The 13,764-nt window shown below is 38.4% G+C and overlaps 1 protein-coding gene across 1 annotated transcript in view; it reads right to left on the bottom strand.

Moving 5' to 3' along the window:
- Positions 1–13,764, bottom strand: part of ADAMTSL1 (ADAMTS like 1) — a 475,524-nt gene that overhangs the window by 311,913 nt on the left and 149,847 nt on the right. Inside the window, exon 5 of the mRNA XM_024126824.3 lies at positions 13,269–13,395. Within this exon, the coding sequence (XP_023982592.1) occupies positions 13,269–13,395 (127 nt within the window). The remainder of the gene's footprint in view (positions 1–13,268; positions 13,396–13,764) is intronic.

Genomic DNA, 13,764 nt, shown 5'->3' with positions numbered 1-13,764 from the left:
CTTGCTGCTTTTAATAATTTTTCTTTGTCTTTAATTTTTGCCAATTTGATTACTTTGTATCTTGGCGTGTTTCTCCTTGGGTTTATGCTGTATGGGACTCTGCACTTCCTGGACTTGGGTGGCTCTATTTCCTTTCCCATGTTAGGTATGTTTTCAACTATAATCTCTTCAAATATTTTCTCTGGTCCTTTCTCTGTCTCTTCTCTTTCTGGGACCCCTATGATGTGAAAGTTGTTGCGTTTAATGTTGTCCCAGAGGTCTCTCAGGCTGTCTTCATTTCTTTTCATTCGTTTTCCTTTATTCTGTTCCACAGCAGTGAATTCCACCATTGTGTCTTCTAGGTCACTTCTCCGTTCTTCTGCCTTAGTTATTCTGCTATTGATTCCTTCTAGTGCAGTTTTCATTTCAGTTATTGTATTCATTATTCTGAATTCTTTTTCTGGAAGGTTGCCTATCTCCACTTCATTTAGTTGTTTTTCTGGGGTTTTACCTTGTTCCTTCATCTGGTACATAGCCCTCTGCCTTTTCATCTTGTCTATGTTTCTGTGAATGTGGTTTTTGTTCCACAGGCTGCAGGATTGTAGTTCTTCTTGCTTCTGCTTAGATTTATTTTAAATTTTGTCATATGTCCATTTATTAGTGTGATTTATTGTTGTATCACAGAAAAAAGACAATAATAATTTTTGAAAAGACAGGAGTTTGTATTCTGGTGTCCGAGTTTGTCTTATTTTTAGATCTGTTGGTAAGTTCATGTTTTTAAAGATTCTTCTCTCTAAGCCTATGAGGCTGATACTTAATCTTATTAGTATTTTTTAAATGAAAGTGCCTTTAAAAAAAAATAAATTTATTTATTTATTTTTGGCTGCATTTGGTCTTCGTTGTGTGCATGGGATTCTCATTGTGGTGGCTTGTCTTGTTGCAGAGCATGGGCTCTAGGTGCATGGGCTTCAGTAGTTGTGGCTCGCAGGCTCTAGAGTGCAGGCTCGGTAGTTGTGGCACAGGGGCTTAGTTGCTCCACGCCATGTGGGATCTTCCCGGATCAGGGCTTGAACCCGTGTGCCCTGCATTGCCAATCGGATTATTAACCACTGCCACACCAGGGAAGTCCTGAAAGAGCCATTGATAATACAGCTGGGTACATATAAAAATAGTTTGCCCATGGAAGCAACTTAAATGTCCATTGACAGATGAATGTATAAAGAAGATGTGGAATACACACACACACACACACACACACACACACACACACACACACACACACAGTGGAATACTACTCAGCCATAAAAAAGGAAATAATTCCATTTGCAGCAACATGGATGGACCGAGAGGTTATCACACTAAGTGAAGTAAGTCAGACAGAAAGGCAAATACCATATGATATCCCTTATACGTGGAGTCTAAAATATGATACAAATGAACTTATTTACAAAACAGAAACAGACTCACAGACGTAGCAAACAAACTTATGGTTACAAAGGGGAAAGGGGGTGTGGGGAAGGGATATATCAGGAGTCTGGTATTAGCTGATACGAACTACTGTGTATAAAATTGATAAATAACAAGGTCCTACGGTGTAGCACAGGGAACTATATTAAATATCCTGTAATAAGCCATAATGGAAAAGAATATGAAAAAGAATATGTGTATATATATATATATTATATATATAATCTGAAAAATATATATGTGTATATATATAACTAAGAATATGTGTGTATATGTATATATATATATATATATATATTTCTGAATTACTTTGCTGTACATCAGAAAGTAACACAACATTGTAAATCAACTACAGTTCTATAAAAAAGTAGTCTGCCAATCTTGAGGAGGTTTGAATGGTATATTTTTTCTCTTCATGACAACTTTATTACTCTTAAAATATATCCAATAAAGTAATGTGAAAGTAAGAATTTGTGCCCTTCAAATCCCCCCACCACATTGTTTATCAGCGTTGCACACTGGAGGATGCATACTGGACAGGCCAAACAAGGTGCAGCCTCCTCTACAGTTGAGGAACTTCATCCTTACAGTTCCCTAGGCCAAAAACCTTGGAATCACCCTTGACTTCACCTTTACCTCTAATCACTTAGAAAGTCCTAGAGTCAACATACTATATTCAATCGATTTTGAGAGCACCAACCTTTCATGTTTTTACATATGTAAAATCAGAATATGCCTCACAATAAATAGCATTTATATTCTCTCTCGCAGAGGTAGTAATCGTTTTCTTTGCCTGCAGAGATGCCAACCTCCGAACAGGCAATACATCAAACTTGCAAAATGGGTGTCAGCAGCTTGGAAGAAGATGCCAAGACAATAGTTCAACACAGTATTTAATCTCTTGAAATCCAATGGTTGTGGCGGTTGTAGGGAGAGGAGGAATCAGAGGCATGTAACATTGTTTTTTTTATATATATGTGTATAACTGAGTCACTTTGCTGTACAGCAGAGATTGGCACAACGTTGTAAATCTAGAGTATGAAAGGCTTTTTCCTAGCATGATTTAAAACACACATACACACACACAGAAGCTGTAAAAAAATTAATAAATCTGACTACAAATAAATGAACGAAAACCAAATAAAGTCAAAAGATGATCTGCAGAAAAATTCTTGCATAACTGAAAAGGACTAATTTTCTTTATATTTAAAAAGTTCTTGGATAAAAAACAAGGTCCTACTGTATAGCACAGGGAACTATATCCAATCTCCTGGGATAAAACATAATGGAAAATATTTTTAAAAGAATGTATAGATGTGTAAAACTGAGTCACTTTGCTGTACAGCAGAGATTGGCACAACGTTGTAAATCAACTATACTTCAATAAAAAAATAAAAGAAGTGCTTAACAACGTTCCCAAAGTGGGAGCCCAAAGCAGGCTACATCTACATAACTGCAAACCTGAATCAAGAACCCAATATCAAGACTTCTGCTTCCTGTCAAGATGAAGGGACAGGGCCTAGGCTTAATCTCCTACCCGAAACAATCAAAAAGTCAGAAAAAATTATATGAAAGGTGGGCTTTTAAGATGCTGGATATAAAGCAAAGAAGGACAGTGATTCCTGAGATTCAGGAAACATGAGATGAACCCTAAAATTGCCTCAGTCTTCTGCCTTGAAAAACCTCCTAGGCCGTCCATGGAAGTGGGAACTTGGATAGAGCCCAGCGGATTGCTTGAGTTGAGGAGACAAAGGTAAGGGTCCAGAGATCAAAGTGGCTAGAGTTTGAAGGACAGGTTATCTCTCTGTGTCCAGAGAGGACAGAGGAAACAGAGACAACTCTGGAGATTTAAGAGTATTCCCTTTAGGTGTCTAGCATCATCAACATACTAATCAGTACATGTATGTGAAAAACCAATCTGAGGCCAGGAAAAGAACCACACAAACAGGGCCACACAATATAGAACCCACACATATAGGACTGAGAATAGTATTTTATCCAGCAGCTAGGCTGGAAAACTTAATAATTCATGGGACACTGAGTACTTAGAAGGGTCTTGTCTCAGCAGCAGGGCATATTTACCACTAATCCAAACATGGCTTAGTCCTGTCTACCAAATTTTAAGACCCCAAAGGATCAAACTGATTCCAAGTAACTTAACTGCTTCTAGAACAAAAGTCAGGAATATTTATAGGAATAAAAAAATATCTAGTCTTCAAGAAGGTAGAATTTGCAATGTCTGAAATCAGGTCAAAAATTACCCAGCATGCAAAGAAATTTCCCCAAATACACCTCATACCTGAAAAGAAAAATCAATCAATTAAAACACAGAAGAGACATTAAAATATTTACTGTAATTCTATTTCATATGTTGAAAAGGTTAAGTAGAAAAAAAAATCTCCAATCCCAGAGAATTTCACTGGTGAATACTGCTAAGCATTTAAAGAAGAAATAACATCAGTCCTATATTCTCTTCCACTAAACAGAAGAGAAGGGATCACACTTCCCGACTCATGGTATGAGGTCACCATCATGCTGATACCAAAACCAGACAAAGATGGTATAAAACAAGGACACTCTAGACAACTCTCTCTTATGAACATAGATGTAAAAAAGCAAAAAAAAATTACTGGTAAATCAAATCCTGTAATCTATATAAAGAATAATACACTATGACCCAGTAGAGTTTATATCCCAGGAATGCAAGGTTGGTTCTTCATTTGAAAATCATTTAATGTTATCCATTACAATAAAAGTCTAAGGAACTTTCACATGATCATATCAATTAAGGCAGAAAAAACATTTGACAAAATTCAACATTAGTTCATGATAATAATGCTCAGCAAATTAGGAATGAATCTACAGCTAACAACATACTTAATGTTAAGAAACTAAATGCTTTCCCTCTTAAGATTGGCAATAAGGTAAGAATATCTAGTCTTGCCACTTCTGCTCAACATCGTATTAGATATCCTTGCCAGTAGAGTAAGGTTATAAATAAATAAGTAGTTTACAAATTGAAAAGGAGAAAGTAAAACCATCCTTATTTGTAAACAATGATTGTTTACGTAGAAAATTAAAAAACTCTCAGAACTAATAAGTGAGTTTAGCAAGTTTGCAAAATAGATGGCCAAGAATAAACTAGCAATACATAACTGGAACCTGAAAAACAAAATACGATGCCATTTGTAACAGCTGCAAAATAATGAAAGAGGTATAAATCTAACTAAAGTATATGCTGAAAACTAATAAAGGCTGATGAAAACAAAGAAGACCTAAATAAATGGATAGACATGAAGTGCTCATAGGTTAATATCTTAACATATTAAAGATGTAAATTCCCTCCCAATTAACCTATAGAATTAAAAAAATTATAATAACTATCTCACCAAGATTTTTTTTGTACAGATAGATAGATAGATAGACAACCTGATTATATGGAAAGTCAAAGGAATTAGTATAGAATAGCTAAAATGACTTTGAAAAGGAGAAAAAAGTTAGAAAAATCAAATTACCTGATTTTAAGACATACTTTAAAGCTATAGTAATTAAGACAATGCGGTACTGGTGAAGGGATCAACACATAGATCAGAATAGAGAGTCCAGAAATAGACCCACACAGAAATGGACAATGAACTTTTGATAGTTTAAAAGGCAGTTCAAGGGAGAAAAGATCATCTTTTTGACAAATGGCTGAAAGAATGGGACATCGTTATACAAAAAAATTTCAACCTAGATATAAAATTTATACCTTATATAAAAATTAACTGTGGACGTCTCTGGTGACGCAGTGGTTAAGAATCTGCCTGCCAGTGAAGGGGACATGGGTTCAAGCCCTGGTCTGGGAAGATCCCACATGCCGTAGAGCAACTAAGCCTGTGCACAACAACTACTGAGCCTGTGCTCTAGAGCCCGTGCACTGCAACTACTGAGCCCATGTGCTGCAACTACTGAAGCCCTAGAGCCTGTGCTCTGCAACAAGAGAAGCCACCGCAATGAGAAGCTCGTGCACCACAATGAAGAGTAGCCCCCGTTCTTCACAGCTAGAGAAAGCCTGCGCACAACAGCGAAGACCCAACGCAGCCAAAAAGACACAGGAGAAAACTTTGTGACGTGGGATTAGGCAAGGAGTTCTTAGACATGACATTAAGGGTGCAATCCATGGAAAGAAAAAATGATAAACTGGTCTCCATCAAAATTAAAAGCTTTTGCTTTGTGAAAGATAATGTTAGCAGTTTTGAAAAAAGAAGGTACCTACTGAGAGAAAATATTTTCAAGTCACATATCTAAGAAATGACTAGTGCTCAGAACATGTAAACCTGCAAAATTCAAAACAACCTGTTTTAAAAATTGGCAAATGACTTAAATTAACACTACATCAAAGAGGAAATAAGCACATGTGTGACCAGCAGAATAATTCCCGGCCCCTCCTCCTGACAAAGATGTCCATATCCTAATCGCCAGAACCTATGAACATGTTATGTTACATGGAAAGGGGGAATGAAGGTTGCTGATGAAATTAAGCTCACTAATCAGCTCACCTTAAAATAAATAAGAGTATCCTAGATTATCCGGGTAGGCCCAATGTAATCACAAGCCTTCTTTAAACTAGAAGAGGGAGGCAGAAGAGGCAATTAGAGTCATAGAAAGATCTGAAGATGCTATGTTGCTGGCTTTGAAGATGCCAAGGTATGCAGATAGCCTCCAGAAGCTGGAAAATCAAAATCAAAGAAAATGGACTCTTCCTTAGAGCCTCCAGAAGAAACACAGTCTTGCTAACACCTTGATTTTAGTTCAGCAGGACCCATTTTAGACTTCTGACTCTCCAGAACTGTAAAATAATTGTGCTGCCTTAAGCTACTGTTTGTGTTAATCTGTTACAGCAGCAACTGGAAACTAATACAACCTGAGAAGATGTTCAAAATCCTTAGCCATTAGGAAAATGAAAATGAAAACAAGGATGAGATGCCATTATTCACTAATTAAAAACGGCTAAAATAAAAAACACTGACAATATCAAGTGCTGGGAAGAATGCAGAGCAAGTGAAACTTTCATATATTGCTGGTGGAAATGCAAAATAGTAAAATACTCAGGAAAACAGCCTGGCAGTTTCTTTTTTTTTTTTTTAAGATTTTTTTTTTTTTTTTAATGTGGACCATTTTATTGAAGTCTTTACAGAATTTGTTACAGTACTGTTTCTGTTTTATGTTTTGGTTCTTTGGCTGCGAGGCATGTAGGATCTTAGCTCCCTAACCAGGGATCGAACTCACACCCCATGCATTGGAAGGCGACCACTGGACCACCAGGGAAGTCCCAAGCCTGGCAGTTTCTTAAACATACACCTACCATATTATCTAGCCACTCTACTTCCAAACCAAAGTATTAGGTTAACAGTTGGTTGAATCCATGGATGCAGACTCCACAGATACCATTTATATAAAATTCCAGAAAATGAAACCTAAACTATAGTGACAGAAAGAAGATCCGTGGTTGACAGAGGATAAGGGCAGGAGGGAGCAGGAGGGAAGGATGACAAGGGCAAGAGAAAACTTTTGGGATGATGAATATTCATGATCTTGATCATGGTTATGGTTTCACAGGTGTATGTATATGTGAAAACTCATCAAACTTTATAAATAGCCCATTTATACCTCAATAAAGCTGTTTAAAAAGAGCCCAATTCCAATGGATTTTATTTCTTTTGTGGACTCTTTTAAATATGCTGTATCACAAGTAGTCCAATAACGTGTGGAGACTGAGTCCAAAAATGATTAAAGAGAAGTTGACGTTCGAGAAAAGTTTTTATTTCATTTATCAATTTATTGATTCATTTATTTTATTTTCCTTATCGCTATGCATAAGAGTAACATATGATAAAAAAATCTAAATCTAAAATAGATATTTTGGTAGTTCTTTTTATTTTTTTCACTGTATATCTTAATTTAATTTAATTATTTTTAATACCTTTATTGGAGTATAATTGCTTTACAATGGTGTGATAGTTTCTTTTTTATAACAAAGTGAATCGGCTGTACATATACATATATCCCCATATCCCCTCCCTATTGCGTCTCCCTCCCATCCTCCCTATCTCACCCTTCTAGGTGGCCACAAAGCACCGAGCTGATCTTCCTGTGCTATGTGGCTGCTTCCCACTAGCTATCTATTTTACATTTGGTAGTGTATATATGTCCATACCACTCTCTCACTTCGTCCCAGCTTACCTTTCCCCCTCCCCCGTCCTCCAGTCCATTCTCTGCATCTGCATCTTTATTCCCTTATTATTATTATTTTTTTTTAGATTCCATATATATGTGTTAGCATACGGTATTTGTTTTTCTCTTTCTGACTTACTTCACTCTGTATGACAGACTCTAGGTCCATCCGCCTCACTACAAATAACTCAATTTCATTTCTTTTTATGGCTGAGTAATATTCCATTGTATATATGTGCCACATCTTCTTTACCCATTCATCTGTTGATGGACACTTAGGTTGCTTCCATGTCCTGGCTATTGTAAATAGAGCTGCAATGAACATTTTGGTACAATTCTGAGGGTTGTCTTTTCATCTTGTTGATGGTTTCCTTTGCTGTGCAAAAGCTTTTAAGTTTCACTAGGTCCCATTTGTTTATTTTTGTTTTTATTTCCATTTCTCTAGGAGGTGGGTCAGAAAGGATCTTGCTGTGATTTATGTCCTAGAGTGTTCTACGTGTGTTTTCCTTTAAGAGTTTTATAGTGTCTGGCCTTACATTTAGGTCTTTAATCCATTTTGAGTTTATTTTCGTGTATGGTGTTAGGGAGTGTTCTAATTTCATTCTTTTACATGTAGCTGTCCAGTTTTCCCAGCACCACTTACTGGGCATATACCCTGAGAAAGCCATAATTAAAAAAGAGTCATGCACCACAATGTTCACTGCAGCTCTATTTACAATAGCCAGGACATGGAAGCAACCTAAGTGTCCATCGACAGATGAATGGATAAAGAAGATGTGGCACATATATACAAGGGAATATTACTCAGCCATAAAAAGACACCAAATTGAGTTATTTGTAGTGAGGTGGATGGACCTAGAGTCTGTCATACAGAGTGAAGTAAGTCAGAAAGAGAAAAACAAATACCGTACGCTAACACATATATATGGAATCTAAAAACAAAAGGTTGTGAAGAACCTAGGGGCAGGACAGGAATAAAGATGCAGATGCAGAGAATGGACTTGAGGACAGGGGGAGGGGGAAGGGTCAGCTGGGACGAAGTGAGAGAGTGGCATGGACATATATACACTACCAAATGTAAAATAGATAGCTAGTGGGAAGCAGTCCCATAGCATTCAGAGATCAGCTCGGTGCTTTGTGTCTACCTAGAGGGGTGGGATAGGGAGGATGGGAGGGAGATGCAAGAGAGAGGAGATATGGGGATATATGTATACATATAGCTGATTCACTTTGTTATAAAGCAGAAACTAACACACTATTTTAAAGCAATTATACTCCAATAACAGTGTTAAAAAAATAAAATAGATCTTTTAATAACTACCAAGTAAAATCCCTGAGCGGTTAGAAGGCATTGTGTCATAATTTCTTAATTTCAGTGGAGGCTTTTTTTCTTATTGGTGCATAAAATAATGTCACATCTTTCAATCAATGATGTCTTGGACTCAAAGAAATGTAGTATACCCAGAATGGGATACACTACCATGGTCCAAATCTTCCTCATTCTTGGCCTGGCTTCTTGACTGCTTTTCTTATTTCCACAGTTAGACTCACGATAGTCTATTCTCAACAGAGCATATAGAGTGATACTCTTAAAAAATGAATCAAACGAAGTCATTCCTCTGCTGTGACTTCTCACCTCATTCAGACTAAAAGCCGAAATCCTTACAAAATCGTACAGAATCTGTGCCATTCTTCACCCAACCTCACAGTCTTCCGACCTTCATCACTTCTAGTAATCTTCTTTAAACTCACTTTACTTCAGTCACTTTAAGAAAAATGTCAAGAATGCATCTACCTCAGGACCTTTGCACTTGCTTATCTCTCTGTCTGGAATTTTCTTTCTCCTATTTTGTGCATGGTACCCTACCTGTATCTCCCTCAGATCCTTGCTCAAATGCCATCTTATCAGTGAGTCTTTTCTTCCTAACCTATTTAAAATTGCAATCCCCTCCAACACCTTTGCCTGGCAGCCCATCTCTATCTCTGGTTCTTTTCCTTCCCTTTCCTTTTTCCCATGATTTCTACCACCCCATGACACATATATATTTTATGTATTTGTTTCATCCTTTTGTCTGTCCCTAACACCAGTATGAAAGTCCCATAAGAAAAATGGATTTTTGTCTGTTTTGCTCTTTCCTGTGGTTCTAGCGCCTAAAACAGTTCCTCAGTACATAGCAGGTACCCAGGAAATATTTGTTGTTGAACAAATGAATGAGTGGCTTGTGAATATAGCCTGAGGTCAGGTGCAAGGTGGAAATTTCTTTAGAGTTCTGCACTTTCTTTAAAAACATTCATATGTTATGTGTTTTATTATAAACAGCCTTTACCTCAAAATCTTTGAGCCAGAATGATAAACCTGGAATACGTTTACCCATAGCCATTATAAATCAGCATAAGCACAGTCTGAGAAGGAAAGCTAGGTATTAGGAGCTTCACTTTATCTTGATATAAGTTAGTTTATCTAGCCCTCGACACTCAAGGGAGAGAGAGAGAGCTTTTGGATACCCAGGCATTTTCAAAACATGCAGCTACATTTGAGAAGTTTGCAAAGCTGGAGACATCAGATTGATACCATATAGGCTGACTCTGGGTCTAAGTATATTCTGAGTATACTTGGAGAATACATAATATGGTACAAGCCAATAACATTTGTGAGAAAACAAGCCTTTAATTTTAAAAATCAAAAGTAAGTCAATGTAAGCTAAATTTGATTCTTTTTTCTCATCGGGTTGGGGAAGTAGAAAAAAGTGACCAGGAGAAATGGAAAGGCTGAACGCTATCAGTGGACAGTCTTTTCCTTCATAGGGGGCAAGAGTGCCTAGGTCCAGCTCTATTTCTGTTTTCTGCATTTGTATTAGGCAATAATAATGTCTTTTAATACAAAGATGGCTTCTTTTTTATTCACCAGCAAATGGCAGCCATTTGATAAGTCTCTCCTACTTCTCCTTTTCCTTCTGGCACTTTCCACCATAGTCTTTCTCCACTCTCCTATTTTTTCTTTGTTCCCTCGAGGCTTGATAACATAAGGGAAAAACTTGAATGTAAGTTCAGAAGAAAATGACTTCAATGTAGGGAGTACGAATATAAGGAGTTTGAAAAGAGCGTGTGGCTGGCTTCTAGTGCTTTTTGGCGGAGAGCAGGGGAGAGACCTGGCAGAACTCCTCCAGGCCTGCACGGGTGGAAAGCTGCTCACCTGGCTCATACACTGGGCCCCGCAGAGCAGCCTAATCTTTCCTGCCTGTGGGTCACCTCACAGTCTGTAAATATAGGGTGGAAGGTTCTTCTGGGGGTGGAGAAAACATAAGTGAGGGATACTGTTCAGCATCTGCTATAGATTGTGGTGAGATGCATGCATATGCTGGGCTTTACTGATATAAATCATTTTGTTATGAGGCATCGTCAGTGCTAAGGTAAATGAATCAATCGCCTTGGGTCATTATGGATCATCATCGGGTTGTGTATTATGTAATCTACCCACTGTTGGTTTGAATAGAGCACTTTTCATTGAGGTATCTATTTGCAGACCTAGAGATGACTTATGGCTCTCAGTTTGCTTTAGTTCTTTCTTTCAGAGCTTCTCCGCCTTTGTTCCAGTGATTCAGGCCCCAAAGGACCCAGATCACCCTTTAAACGGGAGGTTAAGAGGAATATCTATCTGAGCAGAGTGTTTGGGCTTCTCTATGAGGACAGCAAGGCAGGGGACGTGAGAAGGAATAAAGGAAGGAATCTCACCATGACATCATGCCCCAACGAGCTGCCATACAGCAGTCACTGCACGAATGCCAGTCATCTCTTTTTGTGCCTAACAGAAGTCCCTAGATTCCTAGATAATGAACACTGACTCAATTATGTGACACAAATGATTAGAATGACCTTGACTCTTCAGTATTCCTTAAAGAGCTCTATAAAAGTGACCTTTCGTTTTTATTTTTTTAAATAAATATTATAGGGCTTTAATAGATTCTACGCTTTAAAAAAATCACATAGTGACCTTTTAAATGTTACTTTTTTTCCCAAATATCCCGCCATGACTTCAGAGATTTACAGAAGAATTACGCCTCTATCCTTCTCTAGTTTTCATCTTCTAAATTGTTTAATTTTTCATCTAATAGGGGAAGCTACCAATGCATAACCACAGGAAAAAAATCTCACCTGAATGTACTACATCAATGTCTAACTTATCTCACCCTTCATCCTTCTCTCTGCTCCGGTCTTTTTTTTTTTTTTTTCCTTTTCTTCAGAATCACATTTTTTACTGCCTGCAGGCGTGGTTGAATGGGGAGAGTTCCCTACGCTGGCAGCTCCGATGTTTCACATGTTTAAAAGTTCCTAGTCTTTCTTCCTGACTCCTCTTCTTCCCCAGAGCCTCATCCTTTTGGCGAGCTGCCTTTTCCTGACTTCTCCGAATAGCTCTCCAGCAAACAGTGCCTTTTCTTCTTGACCTACAAGTCCATTTAAAGCCATAAACCCCCCATATGTCAAGTGTTTTCCTCCAGCTAGTCAACAAGCAAAGAGGACAAAACCACAGTCAATAAAGACATTCATTCTCATTTCCCAAGCCAGGGGAGACATGTTCAAAGAGGTCCTCATTAAGGACCTACTTGAGCATTCTGGATAAAGGCAAAATTGAGACATTATGTCAAACAAGGTCAAATTATTCTAAAAAATGCACGGCCTTGACTACAAGGGTTGTTTTATTTCTATCTGCATCTGCTGCAGCGCCTAGAACAGTGATTGTCACAGAGAAGCGTGTATGGTAAAATGATCTGGATTCCTGGGTGACTCTGTTGTTCGGTCAGGTATCCTGAGAACATATACCATCTACCCTAGCAGAACCCAGCTGGGTAGATATTTGAAGTACTTTGCCTTGATCCATGTAACTGCTTTACAAATGTCCCGCCGTGGAAACAGTCAGCAGGGTTTGGGACAGTCCAGAGGAAGAAATAAGTGCTTAAGCTCTGGAATCAGACTCTGGGCTGACATCTTGGCTCTGACATAGTTGTATAACTCTGAGCAAGTCACATAATCTGTCTAAGCTTCAGTTATCTCATTCATAACATGGGGATAAACAGTACCTTGCTATAAGGTTGTTACAATGATTAAATGAGATGATCATGTAAAGTTCCCGGCATGTACATGTACAGTAGGCACACATTTATTCAGCTGCTATAGAGAGATTAGGGCACAACAGTCAATAAATGGCTTCACATGCTCACTGCCCAATATTAATTCCAGAGAAAACTGTGATCAGCACTGATCAAAGCTCACTCTGTAAATGAAGACCACGTGATTTCACCGTGGTAGGAGAGCATTAGTTCTGATCTTCCCTCACACTGGGCAGCAAAGCTCACGCTTGCACATAGAGTGTATCTAGATCCAAGCCTAGTTCCCTCCTAATGTGCCTCAAAAGCAAAGGTTTCTTCCTTGGGGTTGCAGTGGGTGACCTGACTTGTCTCACCCAAACTAATCCACAAAACAGGAACATGAATCTCTTCCCACAGTATTTTCAGATTTGTCTCCATTTTGATGGAGGTGTTATTCCCTAGTTGCAGGGAGTTAAGCTAGGGAGAAGGCCCAGAAATTGCCCCATCTCTGGAGTGTCTTACGTTTGGTTGCAGAGAGCTGGGATTTATACTGCCCTCGGACCAGCCTGCAGGTGGACCCATCTCCGTTGCAGACGCCACAGTTATCTTCCTTGATGGTGCTTCCCAGCTGGTGATCGCAGCCAACAATCTAACAAGAAAGAGAGATACGTAATTCAACCAGGCGCCTACTGATATGGAGTGATCCATGGTGAGCTCCATCACTGCCAAATCACCCTCCTATCATCCTTGAGAAGGCTAAGACATGCTTCTCATGAAGGGGACTGAATTCAGCTGGAATTTGAATCAGGCTAAGAAGGAAAAAATGTAGCGTGGATAAAGACATTTTCGTAGTTCAAATATACTGAAATATACAAAGAGAAAGAAAGATGGGAGGGAGGGGGTTAAGGAGGGAGGGAGGGAGGAGAAGGTGAGGGAGAGAGGAAGATGCTGAACTATTAACATAATGGAACCTTAATTCAAAAATAATTCCCAATGTCAATAATTATGCTTCACCCAA

Source organism: Physeter macrocephalus, chromosome 9, assembly GCF_002837175.3.
Source record: "Physeter macrocephalus isolate SW-GA chromosome 9, ASM283717v5, whole genome shotgun sequence".
NCBI classification, from domain to species: Eukaryota; Metazoa; Chordata; class Mammalia; order Artiodactyla; family Physeteridae; genus Physeter; species Physeter macrocephalus.
This window is presented reverse-complemented; position numbering and strand designations above follow the sequence as displayed.